At 39.7% G+C, this 23,066-nt stretch overlaps 1 protein-coding gene across 9 annotated transcripts in view; it reads left to right on the top strand.

The window, feature by feature from the left end:
- The first annotated feature begins 978 nt into the window (after nt 1-978).
- Nucleotides 979-23,066, top strand: part of ablim3.L (actin binding LIM protein family member 3 L homeolog) — a 125,547-nt gene continuing 103,459 nt past the window's right edge. For all 9 annotated transcript variants that reach the window (XM_018252155.2, XM_041586201.1, XM_041586200.1 and 6 more), the window contains exon 1: nt 979-1,440. In XM_018252155.2, coding sequence (XP_018107644.1) covers nt 1,428-1,440 — 13 coding nt within the window. In that variant the 5' untranslated portion in view covers nt 979-1,427. The remainder of the gene's footprint in view (nt 1,441-23,066) is intronic.

Genomic DNA, 23,066 nt, shown 5'->3' with positions numbered 1-23,066 from the left:
AGTTGACTAGGACAGACTTGTAGGGCAAAATAATAAAGCTTTACACCTGACAACCCAGAATTCTGCCCATACACAAATGATTGCCTATGATAAATGTTGGTGCTGTCTGTTATAGCAGGGGTTAATTTTACAGGGCGCAGGTGACTGAGAAGTTACCAACAGTGAAAGGGTTACAGAGAGTTAAATCAGGGTGGCTCACTGACAACTGTCAGCTCACAGCCCAGGCACCCCACCCAATCTAGTTGAATTGTGTTATTAATTAACTAATGATGATGTCATTACTATTCTGAATCACATTTGTTCATGGGCAGTAAACAGTGTCCGGACTGACAGTTGCTGGTAAAATAAGTACACGGGCATCAAAAAGATAAAAAGAAAATCACTAAAATGATGGAGGCTATTTCCTTACACACCATATTCTAACAAATGATAGTGTTAGCCATTTTGATATCATCATGATATATAGGGATGCCTCATCAGGGAGTGATATGATGCCCAGGAGCCCCTCAGCAACACATTCACAGGTCTGTAGTGGCACTTAGTGGCCATCAGAGACTTTCCCTGTTATTTAAAACAAATGGCAGGGCCACATCTCACTATAACACATTCCAACATGATATTAAAAAAACAGGTTTAACATTTCTTTTTCATTTCATTCCTATAAAAGTACCCTGCCATGTGCAGCCCTATGTGGGGCAATTGGGTGGTGTTGGTGGCAGCAAAATCTGTCATTGTGCCATGGCAACCCATGGACTGGCCATTTGCAGCGAGCCTTGCCTCGGGAGGATGATGTGGCAGCTTCCCAGACAGATTGGCAGTAGCAGCACAAAACAAGCCGCCGGTGCCCGGGATGAGTGTCGGAGCGTGAGCAGAGAGGGAGCAGTCAGCAGCAGTCCTGACAATCTGTGCGTCTGGATTCCTCCCCCATCCCTTCCTAGTCCACACCCCCCTGTGCTGCTGCTGCTGCTGGCAGTTAGACTGACTGTCAGCTCAGAGTGCTTCTCTTACACTAGCGGTGCCACTGACTGCTTGCTGCCACTGACTGACTGGCTTCGCTTGTGCCCCTGGAGGTTGCTGCTGCCCTGCCCAGCATTGTTAGCTCCCTACAGCTCGGCAGAACACTCCTTGTCTTCTCACCTCCCTTTGTTCTATTGCTGTCCCCTTCCCCCATTACCTGCTCTGTGCCACTCTATCCCTATAGCACCACCTTTTATCCAGCACCGGTGCCACCTGCAGCCCCTGCCCCTAGCTGGATGTGCGCCTGGGACAGCTGAGGAGCTCACCGTCGTGTCGCTTGGGAATGGCTGTTACTGGGATGGGAGCCTCACGGAGCCGCTGCTTGTAAGACAATTATATCGGGGACAAACACACCGGCGGGACTCGGCATCACACCGGCCACTCACTTCTCTGCTAAGGCTGCCGGCACCATGAACACCAGCTGTAAGTACCTGCACTACTGTCCCGACTCTCTGTACACCTCACCCCCCCCCCCCAGCCTACAGCAAAGTGGTTTGGGCTTAATGTTTTCGCCTCAAGGGTCAATGGCAAAGGCGGTGTGGGGGGGGGGGGGCGATATAAGACTGTTGCTATGCATGATACCAGCCTATAGCCAGGGATTCTGGGATCTGTAGTTCAGCAACAGTGTGTAGGTTAGCTAATACCCATCCCTCAAAGGACCTTTCATACATTTTAGTGTGGGGCGTTACTTGCTTGGATTTCATCTGTTAATAAACTACAACTCCCAGAAACCCCTCTGCCAGCAAATCCCAGAGTTTAGGGTTGAGGCTGAAGAGATCCAGTCACTAACATATGTGTGCAACCATTGGAAGCAAAGGTCAACTACATCCAGCAACAAAACAGTAGGATAGAAATGAAAGATATATAGATGATAGATAGATAGATAGATAGATAGATAGATAGATAGATAGATAGATAGATAGATAGATAGATAGATAGATAGATGATAGATAGATTGATGATAGATAGATGATGGATTAGATAGATAGATAGATAGATAGATAGATAGATAGATAGATAGATAGATAGATAGATGATAGATAGATGATAGATAGCTAGATAGATTGATGATAGATAGATGATGGATTAGATAGATAGATAGAGAGATAGATAGATAGATAGATAGATAGATAGAGAGATAGAGAGATAGAGAGATAGATAGATGATAGATAGATAGATAGATAGATAGATAGATAGATAGATAGATGATTGATAGATAGATAGATAGATAGATAGATAGATAGATAGATAGATAGATAGATGCTATATAGAAAGATAGATAGATAGATAGATAGATAGATAGATAGATAGATAGATAGATAGATAGATGATAGATAGATAGATTAGATGGATGATATATAGATAGATATATGATGGACGAATAGATAGATTGATAGATAAAAAGATAGATAGATAGACAGACAGACAGCTAGATAGATAGCTTATTTCCTCTGGGTGTGTGCTATTGGCTGTACTGCTGCCATGCAATAATTGCAAGAGAAAGTTCTGTTCATGGCATTGCTTGTATTGCAGCGGGCCCTATGATCTCACCAGCTGTACGTCCCATTGCACTCACGCTTTGCGTTCTATGAATAAGAGCAGTGCATCTGTGCAGCAGGAGCCTCCCATTTAAGGCGCCAGTTTAACTGACAGGCACATGGGCCCAGTCGTGATGCATGCACTTTAATGTATGGCTTTTTTTTCTGTGCTGTGTAATGGTATACTAAAGGGAATAAAGGGCAATAGAACAAGTATTTTTCCTGCTACGCTCTCTCTCTCTATATATATATAGTATATGTATGTATATATAAAGAGAAAGAACGAGGCAGGGAAGAACTAGTCTCTCAAACAGGTAATTTGGGCACCAATATGCACATTCTATCTCTCCCTTTTGTTAAAGTGCTGTAATGTGAGAATTGAGTACATCCTCCTTTTTTATGAATGTTATTCTGTATCTCCAGTGTTACTGGCAATGTGTCATTACCTCAGGCTGGCGCATTTTCCTTGGAACGTCTGCTCTCCCACTGCCTCTGGCTTTCCATTTGTTCATTTGATTTTATTGAGAGTTTGTGATGATACTGTGCCATATATCTGGACGAGGCCTTCACATCCATGTCACACCCCATGTTCAGCAATGCACGGGGCACTCAATTCTTCACTTTTTTATTTAATCAGTTTGGTACTATTTTTTTAACAATGAATGAAGTATTTCATTGCTGTTATAATATAGTGATTGTTATGGGAGAGGCCAGGCAGTAGCAAATGCCCAGCTAATAATCTCCCCTTTAAGAGGGTTACATGCTCAGTAGGTTAAGCCTGTATTAGTGTGTGACTGGCTAATGTTTGTGTCCTGTCACATGTCAATTCTCTTGCCTCAGATTGTAGGGAACCTTCTGGCCCACGTTACAGTCTTTTTGTGAATATTCAGCTAGAGCGTACAGTTAAACTGGTATTAAATGGCAAGGTTGCCAGTAGGCTTGGTAGTATTTTACCAGCTTAGCCAGTAAAATACCAACCAAGACCTGGGTCAGTATTACAAATTCACTGGCAATGTAGTCTGTAGTTGCCAGACACACTGATATTTGCCTGATTTGGCAACCCGGCATTGAGCCAAATCGGACAAATCCCACTGCCAACGATAGGATCATAGAGAGGCCTAAGTTGACCCATCAGGAGATGATCTGATGACCATCCTGATAAATAGTTTGCTCATTTTAAGCCCCCGATGGGCAAACTATTGGGAAAGCCTTTACACCGGCGAATAAATTGCCAACTTGGTGTGAAGGGGCTACATTGGCAGCTCTATATCAGCGTGAATGTTGATAAAAGGATCCGCACACACTTCTTTCTTTTGCAGTGGGGGGTCACCCCTTCACTTTATTTGTTTATTCACCACACCATCAACGTTTCATCAGGATCCTTTTATCAACATTCACGTTGCTAGGGGACCTTGCCGGGTCGACGGAAGAACGCACCACCTCTGCAGGATCAGTGAGATTGGGTGTGCGGTAAGAAAAATTACATTGCAGCTCTATATCAGCACCTGGGAGCCTGTTACAGTTCCCAGAATCCTCAGCCAGACATGGGAGTACTGAGGTTTGCATCAGTGGTGTTGATAATGACAGAAAGGCAGGAACGTGTTGTTGAGGACAGTTATTCTAAAGGTGCTTTGTCCTGAAACGCAAAACTTTAATGGGAAATTTCTGGTGTTTTCTGGTGAAGTTTTTACTGTATCTATCTACCCCTTTTTTTGTTTCCATAGTTTTTCCATCCAAAAACACAATGACATAATTGCTTATTTGATCTAATACAGCTTTTTGTTTTTGTTGGGCTTATTGGATCTTACTTTATGAAGGACCTTTCCATGCAGAGGAAAATCTGCAGACAGATTCTGAAACAAACTGTAGCTCAACAAATTAATCATGTGCCATGTTTCATCGATACAGGTACCGAGCCTGTTATAAAGAATGCTCGAGACCTGGGTTTTCTCAGATAAAGCATATTTTTGTATATTAGATCTCCATACCTTAAATCTGCTAAAAAATATATTTTAATATATTTTTAATATATTTAAATAAACTCAATAGTCGTGTTTTGTCTCCAATAAAATGTATCAATATCGTTTGGGATATTCTGGCCACTATATACATAGCTGGAAGCGTTTACAAATAAAAAGAAATCGCTGGTAGTTCGACAATGTTACAGAGGCTGTTTTGACATCACTAGATCAGTTTAGCCTGGCAACTTCTGGTGATTTTGGGAAAAAAATGTTCTGAGTGCCATCCCGCCGGTGATTTACATTCTAGCCGGCGGGAAGGCATTTAGGGGGGATTAGTCACCTGAAGAAGAGGCAGTTTGTTGCTGGCTCAGTAGCCACATCTGCCACCATCCTTAAAGGGTGGTTCACCTTTAAGGTAACTTTTATTAGTTTATAGAACATCCAATTCAAACAACTTTTCAATTGGTTTTCATTATTTATTTTTTATAGTTTTATAGTTATTGGTTTATTGGCTCTGTAACTATTCTAAATTGATACATTTTGTTGATACATTTCCTATCTTTGTCCCTGCTGAGCAGAATCCCTGAGTTTCATTAAAGGCAGCAGTTAGAACTGATACAGTAGTTGCTAATACTCCAGAGATGCCGCTGAGAAAAGTATCAACTAGTGATGGGCGAACAAATTCGGCAGGTGGGAATTTGCGGCGCTGGACTCACGCCAGAAAAGTCGCTCACGTCAAAAACGCGTCAACACTATTCGGACGCCCATGGACTAACGCCGGAGTCAAAATTGAAGCGATTATCAATTTTGCACTTTCGCAAATTTAACGGGAGAAATTCGCCCATCACTAGTATCAACTCAATGTTGCAAAATTGTAACAGTTTAGATTCTGCACCTGAATTACTGAGCTGCCAGACTCAAACACAGGAACATTAAACATTCAACTTAGATTTTGGGAAAATAAAAAAATAAAAGATGTAAAGTAATTGGAAAAAAAAGTCTTTATTTTTGGTGAACAATCTGAAAATAATTGAACTGAAAAAAAAAAAAGTGTTTGGAAGGTGAACAAACCCTTTAACTCCTTTGCTGCATGACTATTTAGCTGCACTAAGGATTGTCATTGTCAACAGGAAAGTTTTCATGCTTGGGAAACCAGAGCAGAGTCTGCCTGGCTGAATAGGAAACAAAACAAGCGATTGAATGAGATTCCTCGAGTCCTTCTTAACACCTTAAATATGTATATATGTGCCCCCCTTTTTACTTGCAATATGCTGTTTATGCTGGTGTCTGAAATACCCGGCACATGCCATGTCACCAATGAACATTTTTAAACAAGTGTCATGATGTTTCTGGTTGTATAGAGAGCAATTTGTGTATGAGTACTAAAGGGCCAGGATATTTTTTGTCATTTTTCCTCCACTGATTGATGTCTCCTTTTTGCTGTCATATAATTTATGTTGCCCTATTAATCCAAGTGGTATGGCTTTATCCGACATCACTGCAAAAAAAAAAAAAAAAATGCTTCCCATAATGTCTGTGGCATGCAGATGACTTGTCATCTTGGTACCCATAATCTAAACTTTGTCAAGGCACAGTTAATGGAATATCCACCGCTGTATACAGGATCACTTCATGAGATGGTTACAGTTTGCCCAATTACTTTGATCTGCACAGATTTGCTTCAAGGTCAGAAGGAGCCGCTCTGAGCGGTGTTTCCGTGTTTCTTTATACATTATGGATGTGTCCTTGTGGAGTTTGCTTAATGAGCTATAGTGGCAGGAAAAAAACTGTAAGGAGGTGTAGCTTGTACCCTCAATGGATGTAAATTGTTAATGACACAGCGTAATATAGACTGTGCCCGGAATGTGCTGGGCAGCAGAACTCCAGTCTCCTTCCTTTGCCAGTGATATGTTAATGCACAACACCCACGTAAGACAGCTCCAAAAAATATTCAGCTTTAACTCATGTCACTGAGGATGCTGGGAGATATAGTCCATCACAGCTACAAGTCTATGTAGTGGCTCTGAATGGACATATGGCACATAAAAACATAGAATCTCACACAGAGAATGGGGGCCAAAGGAAACATTTCTGTCACTGAAGCCATCATGAATGGGATAATTCATTGTTTGTTCCGAAGGAGACCAGTACTGTCAGATGTTGTGACTTCACAGCCATATGCTGCATTGTGTAGGCCTGCAGATATCAGTGGGGCAATAATGCAATGGCCACACAGTGAATAATCGGTGACATAATGCGCTGCTGTACCCTGGCACCACTCAAGGCAATATGTTTTCAGGGAAGCGTTCTGTTGCATTAGATCCTTTATGTATTGATAATTCAAACAATCCAATGTAAGGAAGAGGAAAGAATTTCAGCAGGTAATACTAAATACACAGTAAAAATGATCAAGATAGGTGTGTTTATTTTCTGTTTTCCAATTGAGTACAATTGCCACCTGTATCAAATATATAGTGAATAAAGTACCCCCTCTTGTAAAATATAAGGATATTATAAGTTACCGAGGAGTTTCATGACCATATAACAGGTCATGGAACTCCGAGGTAACTTCTAATATCCTCATATTTTGCAACTGGGGGTACTTTATTTATTATAATACACAAATTTCAGTGAGTCATGTGACAGAAATGACATCAGAACTCACCGTTTATAACTGATGACATCAGAACTCACCGTTGATAAGGATATAATTTACAGGATATTCATGGCTTTTGTGTATTATATTATTATAATATTATATTGTTATTGTTGTTATTAGATATATTTTAACAGGGATTTAAACCATGAAATAAACTTTTAGTATGTAATAGAATGGCCAATTGTAAGCAACCTTTCCATTGGCTTTTCATTATTTATTTTTTACAGTTTTATAATTATTTGCCTTTTTCTTCTGACTCTTCCCAGCTTTCAGATGGGCATCGCTGACCCCATCTAAAAGCAAATGCTTTGTAAGGCTACACGCGTATTATTACTGCTGTTTTTTATTGCTCATCTTTCTAGTAAGGTCCTATTCATATTCCCGTCTCTTATTCAAATCATGCATGGTTGCTAGAGTAATTTGGACCCTAGCTACCAGATTGTTTGTAATGCAAATTGAAGAGCTGCTGAATGAAAAGCTAAATAACTCAAAAACCACAAATAATACAAAATGAAAACCAATTGCAAATTGTCTCAGAATCTCACTCTCTCAAGTTAACTCAAAGGCGAACAACCCCTTTAAGAGAAACAAATGCCTAAAAAGTGAAAAACACATTTTAAGGATATGCACAACCTGGGATTATATGTAAAACAATGTTTTGTGCTGGAGTTAAAGAAACAAGCCTTAGGCTGGTTTTGCACAGGTGACATATAGGGAGCAGCAGTGATAAATGGCTTGTTTACACTAGAGACTTCGGATACCATATGAAGCCTCAGAGAATGTTCACACTAGCAACTGTGGTGGTTGCTTGAGTCACAGTCCTTCAACTTTTGAAGAAGACACAAGCCCAAACATATAATTTAGCCTGATAATGGAAATTGGTTTAGCCAGGAACTCTCCATTATACATTGACTAGTTCTGACTATTAGAACAATGTAGCAGAACAAGAATAGGTCCTACAGACCTTTGAAGAAGTGGGAAATAGAGTCTCAATTGCAGGAGAGCTGATTTTGGCAGTGCAGAAATAGACAGACTTGAATATACAGAAACTTGTACATTGCATCCAATGTTGGGCTGACACACTGCAGTCACAGGAGAAGGCTGATGCCAGTGGAGGGGCTGATTCTTGGCCTTCGTTTATCCACAGAATCAGCCCTGGATGTCATTAGCCCTTGTTATGTCTAAAAGTCGAAATCAAGTCAAAAAACTGTGGTGGGCACACCCAGGGCTTGTTTGAATACTCACGCAGTACTGTTTATCTGATCAAAAGACAGGTAGCAACAAGCCGGCATGCCAGTGTGCATTGTGCAATGTGCATGCTTCATTAAATGTGTTTTCTCTGCAGGCTGCATTCATGGGATTGTAATATGCTTAAAAACAAATCACTTTAAGAATTTCTGTATTTGCAAACATCAATTCAAATGTCTTCTCCAATATAACACATGAAAGCAATGAGATTATCAGCCTGTAGGAAATGATGATGATAAAGATGATACCTTCCACTGTGGAGATTTTTTTCTAATCATGCCGAATTAAATCTCTGTATTTAAAATAAACTCAGTGTTGCCTTTAAATCGTCACTACACCTTTGAATTTTCACTTTACACAATGTAAAATGTTTCAAAATTGCCATAATACTTCTCCAGGCTAAGTTGATATTTTAGTTATGGTTTAACATAAAATGGTGGAATAATGACAGTGTGCACACACATATGAGTGGAAGTACATGGAATGCCTGGAATTCTAAAATTTCACTGAGAACAACAAACCACTGTGTGTAATAGGGCTGCTATATAGTATGACGGGCAGTTATATAATGTGTTAGGACTGTTACATAGTGGGGTAGGGCTGTTATATAGGGGATAGGGCTTTTATATAATGGTGTAGGGCTGTTATATAGGGGAATAGGGCTGTTATATAGTGGGGTAGGGCTGTTATATAGGGGGATGGGCCGATTTACTAATGTACGCAGACGTAACTTTCCTAGCAAAAGAGACTGGCACTGGCACTCATTCACACTCAATCGCCAGGCGTTCTGGGACGTAACTGTGCAAATTCACTAAGATGCGGATTTTAATGAACGTTACCTCTTGTGCCAGACTTGTCTTCGCCACCTCAGACCAGGCGAAGTGCAATAGAGGAGATAGGACTTCCTCAAACTTTAGTTGAAAATTTTTCCCAAAAAAACACTTTTCTTTTTTTCAGGGTGATAGGCTACAAAAGAGCGTAAATTTTTTTTGGGATAACCGGCTTCCCCCCTACATTTCCTAACATATGGCACATAAACCATACACGGGGCTCATGTGTAGCGCAATATAACAACTCTATTTTCTTTTATTAAGCTTCCCTGGGCTTGTGTAATGTAATGTATTTGCTGCAACATATACGTCCATTGAAATTTAACTTCCTGCCAAATGCAAATTAGCCACCGCTATCGCAACTTCGCTCTGCTTGCCGCTAGTGCAACTTTGCCAGTGTTTGGCACCCTGGACGCAACTTCGCATGTTGTCTGTCCGAATTGTCGTCTGGTGAAGTGTTGCGCTGCCTGCGAAGCCGTCGCTGGCGAATTTTTGACGCTTAGTAAATTTGCCCCAAGGGTCAGAGGGGTGTAGAATAGAAGGGGTTATAACTAGGCTATGGGCTGCACTCACACTGTAGCTGAAACTTTTCTGGTGATGTGACTACTGAACATACTTATATTGCAGCTGTAGGGAGACCCAAGGTACAGAAGTCCCAGTAGGGTTTTATGATTAATGCATACTTTCATATATATGCAAAGAAATACACCATCTTTCCAAGGGGTGTAGGCGTTTTGGGGGCAGCGGGTGTGCAGTGCCCAGTTATTATTACATTTAAATATAAAAATACAGCCAGGGACGGTGAATTGTAGGATATTTACAAAGAGGAGCTTTACTATTTAGAGAAAACCTTTTTGTTCTTAGGCACCAACAGCCCTTTCTATCACATGGGTATGCTTAATAACTGCATTAATTTTTCCTAAGAATCTAATACCAAGTATACATGCTTAATCAGGCTGGGCATTCTCATATTTTAGACAGGAGGCAGAAAAGAGGGAACAGATGGCATATCCTTGTCACTCACAGCTCAGCAGACATAGTTTGGTTCATGTCTATACTCTCATGGCCTTTTACTGCCCTATCTCCCTGTCCCTCTTAGTCAGCTGCTTTGACTGCACTGGCACCTCCAGGCTTGTCGCCCTAAAGAAATGATCTGCCCAAGTCGATTGCAAAGCCACTCAAGTCAGTTCTGCTGTTATTTATTCCCCTCCCTCCCGCCTGGTTATGCGCCCAGTCTCATCCCCTAAAGGATTCCAATGGCCTATAAATAGTCACCCAAGAGATGTATGTTAGGACTTAACCACATGATGTAACTGTTGGCACTCAGAAAACTAGCTTTTACTCCGTGCCCTTAAATGTCCTGCAGATGTACAGGCACGTGCTCCATTCAAACACGATTGGCTCACAGGGAAATATGGAAAAAGAAAAGTTTTGCTCAGTTCAGTGCATCCAAAACGAATCTTGAGCGGCCGTCAAAGGGTTACCGCTAAAGTGTAATAAGGCTTTGCCAAATAAAATATTTGTATTTAAATTCGAGCAGTTAACCCTGAGACGGACAAAGCCTAATGCTCACCCGAGTCGGCGAGTTCTCCATGTCCACCCAGAAGTTTAAAACAAAGAATTTTATTTCAACAGGTATCCACTATACGAGACTACGTATCGTGGATACGAAACGCGTCAGGACAATGTTTGCTTTTAACCTGTTGAAATAAACTTCTGGGTGGACGTGGAGTGCTCGCCGACTTCTGTTCAATCACAGGGAAATATATATAATAGTCAGCCATGAGGATCATAATCCTTGCACACCCTCGTAACTGGATAACATAGTCTTTCTGTATGCAGTCTGAACTAGTTCATCTTCATTCTAATATATTTTTATTTCCAAATTGATATAAATTGCTTATGGTCTGGGCTTTATATGTAATCGTGTTTTTTCAAAGACTGGACTGGTGTCACAAACAGCATACAGGACCAGCTAGTAACCCATTAATTTTAATTATATCTTAGTTTGGATCAAGTACAAGGCACTGTCTTATTCTTACAAAAGCAAAGGAAATCATTTTTAAAAATTTGGATTATTTGGATAAAATGGAGTCTATGGCAGATGGCCTTTCCGTAATTTGGAGCTTTCCGGATAATGGGTTTCCGAATAATGAATCCCATACCTGTAATAATAAAGCAGTACCTTGTACTTGATCATAACTAAGATATAATTAATGCTAATTGGAGCTAAAATAATACTATAGGGTTGAACTTATTTTTTAGTAGAGATCCAAATTATGGAAATACCCCTTATCCAGAAAACCCTTGGTCCTGAGCATTCTGGATAACCAATCCCATACCTGTGTTGCATTTACAGTTAGTGCTATATAAATAGTTATAAATACAGACATAAATACAAAAAAGCAGGGACAGCAAATTCTTTATCGATGCTAGAGGAAATAAAGCAAAAAGAAAACAATCATACCTCCATTTTTCAATATTTCCATTAGTCCTTCCTCTGTCCTTTTTTCTTGCTCCCTTTTAAAAAGCAGCAGTGGAGACATATTTTTTTTTATATTTCTTATTTTAGGTATGATATGTTAATAACAGGGCTATCTGTTACTGATATAGCAGATTCTGTATGAAGCTAATGTAAGCAGCACTGTAGCCTTTAATCACATGCATTTAACAGGAAAGTTTACATGGGAATGTTAATAACAGGACAGTATGGGATAAATGCTTACCTGTACCTTTACATGAATACCTGAGGCCATTGTAGACTTGTTGGAACAATGATGAATGAAGTTGTTGGGAAATGTATTGTAATAACAGAAAGAGCGTTTAGTATTTTGATTTAACATTCATTTATTCACTTTAATGAACAAATTATTTTCCTTGCTAAATTCTCTCAAAGCAAAATTTTCCCTGGGGCAAACATATACCTTAGCACTCGACACTTCTCCCATGGGCATTGTGGCTCCCCACCCAATACAGTCTCTATGCTGAGACCAGCCCCAGATGAGGAGGTACCCGGTGCAGTCCAAGCACCTGCTGCTCTGCGTACTCCACCATTCAGTTGGATGAATTTGTCAATTCTTTAAACATTCCCTTTTAGGTAGATGCTAGAATAATAGATGGGACCTGTTATCCAGAATGCTTAGGACCTGGGGTTTTCTGGATAATGGATCTTTCTGTAAATTGGTTGGGCATGCCTTTAATCTACTAGAAAATCATATAAACATTAAATAAACCCAATAATCTGGGTTTGCTTCCAATAAGGATTAATTATATCTTAGTTTGGATCAAGTACAAATTGAAAAATTTGAAAAAATTCTATGAAAAAATTTCCATAATTCAGAGCTTTCTGGATACTTGGTTTCCGGATAATGGATCCCATACCTGTACTAGAAAATCTTCTGGAGTCCCAATCTCAAGCCATAAGAAAATTGTCCCTTAATCTTTTTGAAATGTAATTCATGTTCTGAATGACTGTAAAATTATCCTTTTTTCCCATTGGGTTGAGGTAATGTGATAACGCAAATAGAGTTTTTAGAGAGGGATTTTGGCTGCGACACAGATGACCCTACTGGGTGAAAATTGAAAATATTAATTTTTATTCGGAAGGGTTATGGACTCAAGTAAAAAGGGCATGCTAATAAATGTCAAATCATTTTTATTGAACCCATAAATAACAGTACAGCTGCTGGATATATCACATAGTGTGCCTTGAGGAGCGTGCTGTGTGTGCAGCAGAGGTTCCTTATCAGTACAGGTATAGGACCTGCTATCCAGAATCTGGGGTTTTCTGGATAAGAGGGTATTGGATCCTACTAAAAATTCATTTAAACATTAAATAAAACCAGTGGGATTGTTCTGTCACCAACATAGAATCAAGCAGCTTCGTTTGGATCAAGTACGATGTACTGTTTTATTATTACAGAGAAAAAGGAAATCATTTTAAATAAATTGGATTATTTGATAAAAATGGAGATGATCTTTCTGTAATTCGGAGCTTCCTGGATAACGCGTTTTTACCTGTACCTTGAAGGCTTACAAACAGGGCTAATGTAACGTTATCATTAGTAAAGCAGGTGCAGGCTCTCCGGGACCCTGATTAGTTTTTGGGACCCACAAAGTTGTGTACAATAATTGTTTATTGTTTGGGTGCCTGAGATATTCTCTGGAAGATACAGGGAGATTAGTCGCCCGTCGACAAATCTCCTCTTCTTCGGCGACTAATCTCCCGAAACTGCCTTCCTGCCAGCTACAATCTAAATCGTCGGCGGGATGGCACTTGGAGCGATTTGTTTTCCGAAATTGCCCGAAGTTGCATCACGAGGAAACTTTGGACAACTTTAGAAAACGAAGTGATCCGAGTGCCATCCTGCCGGTGATTTCGATTCTAGTCAGCAGGAAGGCTTTTCGAGGAGATTACTCGCCTGAAGAAGAGGCGATTTGTCGCAGGGTGACTAAATCTCTTCTGTGCCCTAAAACCTGCCAAACCATACCCTTGGCGCCTTAGCCCCTATCACAGTAACAGAAAGTAAATTGAATTACTTTTTCTGCCACTTCATTTAAATTGATGGAGAATTTCTCTGCTAAGAAAATTAATACTTTGACACCCATACAAATGAGATTTGAGTCCCAGTAATTTGTTTAAAACATCAAGAAGGCAGCAGGGGAGTCATTAGAAGCTAAAAAGGGGGGGGGGGTATCATAATAATGACCTAAGAAACTGGAGAGGGTAGTTAACCCTGCAATATACATTTAATTACATAGGAGTAGTAGACGATTCATTTTTTGCCTTCATATTTAGTAATTAAACTTATTTCTGTTTCCTTTAAAATTCATTAAGTCTTTTGTTGTTCCTTGCTCACATGGCTGCAGTTATCTGCTTGAAAGGATGGCGGCTGCTTTCATAGTTGCCAGTTTGTCAGCTCTCTCAGAAGATAGAGGTCATTGCAATTAAATGTTTTTCTTTCACTTCCAAGGAATAGGGAAATACTGTTGGCTGAAGGAAGGAGCTGTTAGGCACTGTATTGCACAGCTACAGTACTTGCTACAATAATAACGGCGTTCCAGAACAGCCTTAAAACCAACACATACAGAGGTAAAGATTCATATTTACACAGGCTAATATGTAAATATGACTGACCTAGCCAGCCTCTGCATGTTTGAGATCTCTTTATAAACGATACCCTGTTAATTGGCTGGGTTTATCTTATGTTATAGAAGAATGGTACAAATTTCCTAGTTAAACCTTAATTTAGATCAACGTGGTAACTGTCCATCATACCCTTAAGGTGGTATTGGACCCACTAGGGGGGGCTTGAACATTGGGAGAGGGGTTCGGTTAGGGTGAGATTTGGGGAGAATGCCCATTTGCTCTTTTAGATAAACCCGAAAGCCCAGCTTTGACTGTCAGTTAAGGTATGATTGGGGTGTATATGTATTTTGTGTCCTAGATATTACTGGAACTGTGAATGATGTGAAAAACCAGTGGGATGGGTTCCGTTATCTGGAAACCTGTTATGCAGAAAGCTCAGAATAAGGGAAAGGCTGTCTCCCATAGACTTCATTTTATCCAAATAATCCAAATTTTCATTACTAGCTCCAGAGACGGAAAATGACAAGGACCAAGACTTCTATCTAAAATCTAAAATTGTCATTAAACTCCCCCAGCGATAGGTGGAAAGGATATGATTTCTCTGTAATAAAAGAACACTAAGATATTATTGGAAGCAAAGCCAGCCTATTGGGATTATTTAATGTTTACATGATTTTTTAGTAGACTTAAGGTATGAAGATCCAAATTACGGAAAGATCCAGGCCCTGAGTATTCTGGATAACAGGTCCCATACCTGTATCTTTATTCAGGTGAAACCTCCAAGAAGGAACTAAGTCCATCATCCTAGGTTTTAGACGTACATGAAAACTTAAGTGGAAACATACAAATAAAATATAATAATATGATTAAAATGCCTTTAAAATATTATCACTGAGCTTATTGTGTGCACATCATTATTTATTTATATAGCGCTGTCAAGATACGCAGTGCACATGTTGTCCCCTTTATACTATACATCTGCATGTTCTGCATTGGCAACGGCATCTCCACTGACAGCTATAGAACGACATGCCGATTGTCAGCTCCCACTTCTACATTATGTAAATACGCAGAAGGCACATTGCCAGAGGTCAAAAAATATCATTTGTCCCACTTTGTACATTTGATTAATGCCACCATTTGAAGGTAGTGACTTTCTGGACTAAAATATTTTGCCTCCTTTTAGAATTGGGGGTGTTAAGTGAATCCTAAAAAGAGAGCTCTGATCCTTGACTTTGTCGCAAAAGTAAAAACAGTTATTTTGGGTGAAAAGAAATGCACGATTATACGAGAGAATTTGATCTCCTGTCAGGGAATAAATAACAATTTTCCTAATGATACAGCTGCATTTGGCTGTAGTAAGATAATTACACGCAGCATTGAGGTGTAATCATATCCTTTCCACCCTTCGCTGGGGGAGTTTAATGACAATTTTAGATTTAAGAGAAAAGTCTTGGTTCTTGTCATTTTCCTTCTCTTGAGCAAGTAATTCTAAAAGGAAGGCACATGCTGTATGAGCCTGTCATGCACAGTAACCACTAAGCAGCACTGTTCTCTTTGTATGGGATCTCTAATTGCCATCAAAAACTGACCTTGCAGGCTGTTGTTTTCAACATTAACGAAAATGTCTGCGGCTCCGGCGGCCTGGCTGTTCCAGAATAGACTGGACTGACTATGTCATTTACTCTGTAACTCTGTACATTGAAATCAGTACCGTAATGGGATCCATTAACCCGAAAGTTCCAAATTAAAGGAAGGCCATCTTCCATTGAGAGAGGTGTAAATAGTGGTGGATGGTTCCCTCTCCATATTTGTGCTCCCCGGCCTTCAGATGCAGGCAAGCACAAAATCGTTCAATAATCCTTATAGTCCCAAGCGGGTCCAGGCACCCCCTGCACTCCCCAGTAGTTACACCACTGCTCATAGGCTCCCATAGATTCTTATCAAATACAGGTATGGGACCTGTTATCCAGAATGCTTTGGACGTGGGGTTTTCCGAATAACAGATCTTTCTGTAATTTGTATCTTCATGCCTTAAGTCTACTAGAAAATTATGTAAACATTAAATAAACCCAACAGGCTGATTTTGCTTCCAATAAGTATTAATGATATCTTTGTTAGGACCAAGTGCAAGGTTCTATTTTATTATTACAGTTAAAAGGAAATATTTTTTTAAAAAATTGGATTATTTATATTAAATGGAGTTTATGGGAGACGACCTTTGTATAATTTGTAGCTTTCTGGATAAGGGGTTACATACATGTAATTCAAATTTTAAAAAATGATTTCCTTTTTTTCTCTGCAGCAGTATTACTATGTACACCTCAAGCGTCAGAATTCATAACGTTTGTTATAAATCAAGTACAGCTTGTGACTACATAGGCTGTGCCCTATATTTTTACACAGTTCCCTTAATCAACTCTGCGGGGATGTCGATGAAGAATAGTTGTAGTCATGGGTGGGAAAGGAATGGGGCTAAAATTGCTGACGTTGCTCCAGACCATCTGGTAAGTAAATCAAGTCATGCTGGCAAGTGTTAAACTTTAATATTAAAGTTACTGGGCTGTTAGCCATCTGAATACAATTGTACTGCTTTTTATTAAGTCTTTCTTAGGCAGTGTAGCCCCTAAATACTTTGGGACAGAGCCAAGCGGGCAAATAGAGTCGGACACATGAGGGCAGATAAAGTTGGACCAATTTGGCCATGTTGGACCATTGTGCATTAAGTCAGTATGTTGCTCACCACTTTAAAGGGGTGGTTCACCTTTAAGTTAACTTTTAGTATGTTATAGAATGGCTAATTCTCAGAAACGTTTCAGTTGGTCTTCATTTTTTTTCTTTTTTTTTTTACAGTTTTTTAATTATTTGCCTTCTTCCTCTGACTCTTTCCAGCTTTCAAATAGGGGTCACTGGCCCCATCTACAAAACAAATGTACTGTAAGGCTACAAATGTATTGTTATTGTCACTTTGTATTACTCATCTTTCTGTGCAGGCCCTCTCTTATTCATATTCCAGTTACTTATTCAAAGCTGTGCATGGTTACTAGGATCATTTGGATCCTAGCAACCAGATTGGTAAAACTGCAAACTGGAGAGCTGCTGAATAAAAAGCTAAAACCACATGTTGTCCATGTAATTTGGAACTGACGTTGAGGGGAAGAGAAAAAAATCTCTAAAATAATCTTATTGCAAGTACATAATCTGTCATAATTTTTGCAGTTTTTAATTAACGTTAGTGTTTGGCAACTGCATTTTGCCAGTTAAGAATATTAGCTCATTTTTATTACATTTTTCTGTAAAGTAATTATGGCTGTGTCATTAATCAAATACGTATTCATACTGCTGGTAGGTAATGTGCCTGTTCCAGCCAAGAACTGATTGAAGAAACCTGAAATTCTCCCCATTTTTTAACATCAAAAACATAAAACGCTAAACTATTGGAGATTTGCATTCAACATTAAACCTGAGGGTTGCTAAAAGGAGCTGCTGATTTACAGAACCACTTTTTTAAAAGCATAAGCAGCATATATTATGGTTAATGGGTAAGAAGAGGAAACCTGTACTGGGTAGATTTACTTCTCATTGCAGGTGATATAACTGGCTGTACTACTATTGCCGTCACTGAACAATTCCTTTACTGGTATGGGACCTGTTAACCAGAATGTTCGGGACCTTGGACTTTCTGGATAACAGATATTTCCATAATTTGGATCTTCATGCCTTAAGTATGCTAGAAAATCATGTAAACATTAAATAAACCCAATTGGCTGTTTTGCTTCCAATAAGGATGAATTATATCTTAGTTTGGATCAAGTACAAGGTACAGAGAAAAGGGAAATCATTTTCAAAAAATTGGGTTGTTTAGATAAAATGGAGTTTATAGGAGAAGACCTTTCCTTAATTCGGTGCTTTCTGGATAATGCATTTCTAGATAACGGATCCCATACCTATGATTTGCTGAATACTTTAGCAGGTGGTAAGGACAGGGCTGTTGGCACTCCACTCTGCATATAGCAACAACTAGACCTAGAGTCAAACTCAAGCGGGAGACTGGCGGTATCCACTTGGGACTGGGAAGTTGTAGAAGACAACCTATATGTGCCATGGGCATTACAGGTATAGTTACATAGTTAAATCGGGTTGAAAAAAGACAAAGTCCATCAAGTTCAACCCCTCCAAATGAAAACCCAGCATCCATACATACACCCCTCCCTACTTTTAATTAAATTCTATATACCCATACCTATACTAACTATAGAGCTTAGTATCATAATAGCCTTTGATATTATGTCTGTCCAAGAAATCATCCAAGCCATTCTTAAAGGCATTAACTGAATCAGCCATCACAACATCACCCGGCAGTGCATTCCACAACCACATTGTCCTGACTGTGAAGAACCCCCTACGTTACTTCAAATGAAAGTTCTTTTCTTCTAGTCTAAAGGGGTGGCCTCTGGTACGGTGATCCACTTTATGGGTAAAACGGTCCCCTGCTATTTGTCTATAATGTCCTCTAATGTACTTGGAAAGTGTAATCATGTCCCCTCGCAAGTGCCTTTTTTCCAGAGAAAACAACCCCAACCTTGACAGTCTCCCCTCATAATTTAAGTCTTCCATCCCTCTAACCAATTTAGTTGCACGTCTCTGCACTCTCTCCAGCTCATTTATATCACTTTTAAGGACTGGAGTCCAAAACTGCACTGCATACTTCAGGTTAGGCTTTATTAGGGACCTATAAACAGGAATAATTATGTTTTCATCCCTTGAGTAAATGCCCTTTTTTATGCAAGACAGAACTTTATTTGCTTTAGTAGCCACAGAATGACACTGCCCAGAATTAGACAACTTGTTATCTACAAAAACCCCTAGATCCTTCTCATTTAATGAAACTCCCAACACACTGCCATTTAGTGTATAACTTGCATTTATATTATTTTTGCCAAAGTGCATTTATCAACATTGAACCTCATTTTCCAGTTTGCTGCCCAGGTATGGGACCTGTTATTCAGAGTGCATGGGACCTGGGGGTTTCAGCATAAGGATTTTTACAAAATTTGGAACTTTATACCTTAAGTCTAGTAAAATATAATTGAAACACATTGTTGTTACACACCAGTAAGAATTAATTATATAACACTTGGGATCAAGTACAAGGTACTGTTTTATTTTTACAGAGAAAACGGTATCATTTAAAAAAAAAACAAAAAACGAATTATTTGATTAAAATGGAGTCTATGGGAGATAGTTTCCCCATAATTTGGAGCTTTCCGGACAATGGGTTTCCATATAATGGATCCCATACCTGTATTACATTTTGTGACTTCGTCAAGATCTTTTGCCTTAATGCAATATTATACATTTTTATGTTTTACCAATATATCAGATTTTACAGCTCCGGGAATGGTACAAAAAGATCAGCTTTATTTTAACACAATTACTTCATGCATGTTTCCAAATTAGTCATTTAATAAATATCCTGGTATAGAACATTACTGAACCAGTTCTCACCCACACCTCTCCTACAAGACCGCAAGGAAAAGTTAGATGTTGCCTGAAAAATGTTTCCATTTTCAGCTACATGAGCTCATTTGCATATTAGTAGAAAATATATACAAAAACTCCCAAAACAATTAATTGCTGACAAAATCGAGGTACATTTTCAAGCCTGTGCTCCCTTGCGGCAGTATACAACTCCCAGCAGTGCTGATCATAGCTAGATATAGAGACGTTTTATTTTGTTTTAAGTCCCCCTTGGCCTATAACCAGGCTATACTTTAAAACTTTGTTGTTTCAGACATCCTCCAAATCTCCCCCTAGAGGAGCCAGCCCCACAGTTTGGGGATCACTGACTACGGAAAAAAAGGAAAACAAAGATTATGATCTAAAGCATTGCTTTACAGAAAAAAATTCTGGACCAACTGGTTTTCTGTCTTGACATTTTTCTGTTTATATCCCTCAATATTTTGCAAAAGCATTTTCTCTTTAAAAAAAAATCAGCCCAATGAGCCAAAGCTTTTAATATGTATGGAAAGGGAAGTCCAGTTACCACTAAGGGAAAGGCTACACTAAGGGGCTGAATTATCAGGGTTTGAATTTTCCCAATTTTTGAGCTAAAGCCCACAAATATGTATTAGATTTCCAAAAACTCAGTTTTTCATTATTATTTTTAGAGATTTGCTGAGCCAAAAGGCTCAAGCAATCATAATGGAAACCCCCCGCAAGTTCCTTAACTCACTCAAGGTTTCCTTTATGATTGCTCAAGCCGAAAAGGTATTAAATATAAAACCAATTTAACAAGCACTCACAGACTCCTGGATATTCTCAATGATTTTAATTCAGATCTTCCACTAAAAAAAGCATCAACCCATTTGGTCCACGCATTAAAGAACTGTGTATCCGGGATATCCAGGAGTCAGTGAATGTATATAGTGAGAATTTATAGATAGTCATCTGAATTAAAATCATTGAGAATATCCCAGAGTCTGTGAGTGCATGTTAAATTGGTTTTATATTTAATACCTTTTCGGCTTGAGCAATCATAAAGGAAACCCTGAGTGAGTTAAGGAACTTGTGGGGGCTTTCCATTATGATTGCTTGGCCCCTATGATTCCATGTTGACAAAAAAGTATTTGGGTAAAGCTAGTACTGCAATATGGTATCACCAACGTAAAAAGAACATTCAGAATTTTTGAACAGTCAGGGCCACACAAAAGTCTCCTGAAATATTGAATATTCCTGATCAGTGCTGCAGAGAATTTGCAGTGCTTACCTGACTGGGTTCCCAGGTATATGTCTGAGATACTGATGCTGCAACTACCACCTGAGTACCCAAGCTTCACTGACCAGTTAGCCCTTCTGGAACCTGAGTTTAACACAGCCCAAGAACTATTATTATAACATTAATTAAAGGCTAACCTGTTTAACCCATGTGAAGATTCCAAAGCCCAGTCCAGCTACCCTTCCTTCCATATACCACTGAGATGCTAGATCTTAGCCGAGAAGCAGCCATTATTAAAAAAAAGTCAGATTTCTAGCAGAGCCATACATGGGAAATATATAGAAGAGTAGGACTGTGGGGGAGCCATCTGCTTTAGAAAGATAATGTACTGTAAATCCCAGAAAATGCTATATTTATGTGTGAATTCATGATGTACAGCTTTAAGTTAATACGATTATATGTTTTCCAATATGAAGAGCACAATGAAAATGCAATAGCAAAGGGCAGAATTGATAATGTGTCATGAATTCTTGGGAAAAGAATAGATTTTGCTGATACAGTGTGCAAAGAACTGTCTGTACCAGGCACGCTTAAAATAATGCCAGAGGGGTGCAATGGGATTATCCATGGTAGAGGCTCAGCAATTCGTTGCTCGGGTCTAAAATACGGTGTAATCTAATAATGCTTTTGTGAAAAGTATACAAGCTAGCAGGCTGTAATGAAATTTCCCAGGAGACTTGCATGGTATTCACATATCTGCTGCACTCTTTGTGTTGTGTTTGCACTGAAGGTCTGAAACAATATAGAGGCAAAAATCAGGTGGATTCTATGCATATGGCTTAAGTCTCAGCAAAACACAAGACAGCAACAACTAATGAAACACTTTTATAGTATCTGGTCCACAGTGGGATACTGAATTCCATGAAAAAAGCTTTGCATTAATTGCATGTTAATTATACAAGGTAAATTTACAGAGCCATGCGATCAGGTCAATTTGTCCCCCTAGACCAGGGGCTCCCGACCTTTTTTTACCACTGAGCAACATTCAGATGTCAAAAGAAAATTTGGGAGCAATTCAAGCATGAAAAATGTTCCTGGGTGGTACTAAATAAGTTCTGTGATTGGCCATTTGGTAGCCCCTATGTTGACTGGCAACATACAAGAGGCAGTACACCTGGTTTGTATGCAAAGCCTGCCTCCAAGCCTGGAATTAAAAAATAAGCACCTGCTTTGCGGCCACTGGGAGCAACATCCAAGGGGTTGGAGAGCAACATGTTGCTCACAAGCTACTGGTTGGGGATCACTGCCCTAGACTGCACCAGACTGTATGAGCTAAGGAGCCTGGGTGTGCAGTTGTTGAATGCTAATTGCCCCATTAGTGGAATACTGCATGTTGGATCGCGGCCACATCTGTTTGTTGATGTGGTTCCGCGATCCAACTGATCGTATTCTCCGCATTATGATCCGATCATTGGGCCCTAGGGCCCACGATCGGATCAGCACGATATCTCCCACCTCAATGTGGGCATATCGGGGAGTGATCCGATCGTTTGGCGAAATCGCCAAATGAGCGGATGTCTATGTGTATGGCCACCTTAACTCTCCATTAGGCCAGTCACACACAATTTGAGAGCCAATGGACCTTTTGCACATTGGTTCATTTGTCAATATACCATCCTTAGTTTCTAGCATGTCATGGGTGGCCTTATTGATCTAGACAGGAACGAAGAAAACAGGTACCGGCACACAGGTGCAATTCAAGTAGGGGACTTAACCCTTACGTGTTTATTAAGTCAACACAACGTTTCGGGGGCAAATCACCTGACGAAGGGGGATTTGCCCCCGAAACGTTGTGTTGACTTAATAAACACGTAAGGGTTAAGTCCCCTACTTGAATTGCACCTGTGTGCCGGTACCTGTTTTCTTCGTTCCTGTCGTATTGTGGAAGTGCCGACTTCCTAGGGTCCGAGCACCGGGTCTACCACTTCATAGGGCTCGGGTGTGCA

The sequence above is a fragment of the Xenopus laevis genome, chromosome 3L, assembly GCF_017654675.1.
Source record: "Xenopus laevis strain J_2021 chromosome 3L, Xenopus_laevis_v10.1, whole genome shotgun sequence".
In the NCBI taxonomy this organism is placed as follows: domain Eukaryota; kingdom Metazoa; phylum Chordata; class Amphibia; order Anura; family Pipidae; genus Xenopus; species Xenopus laevis.
The sequence above is the reverse complement of the archived record's forward strand: the minus strand, read 5'-3'. Positions and strand labels throughout refer to the sequence as shown.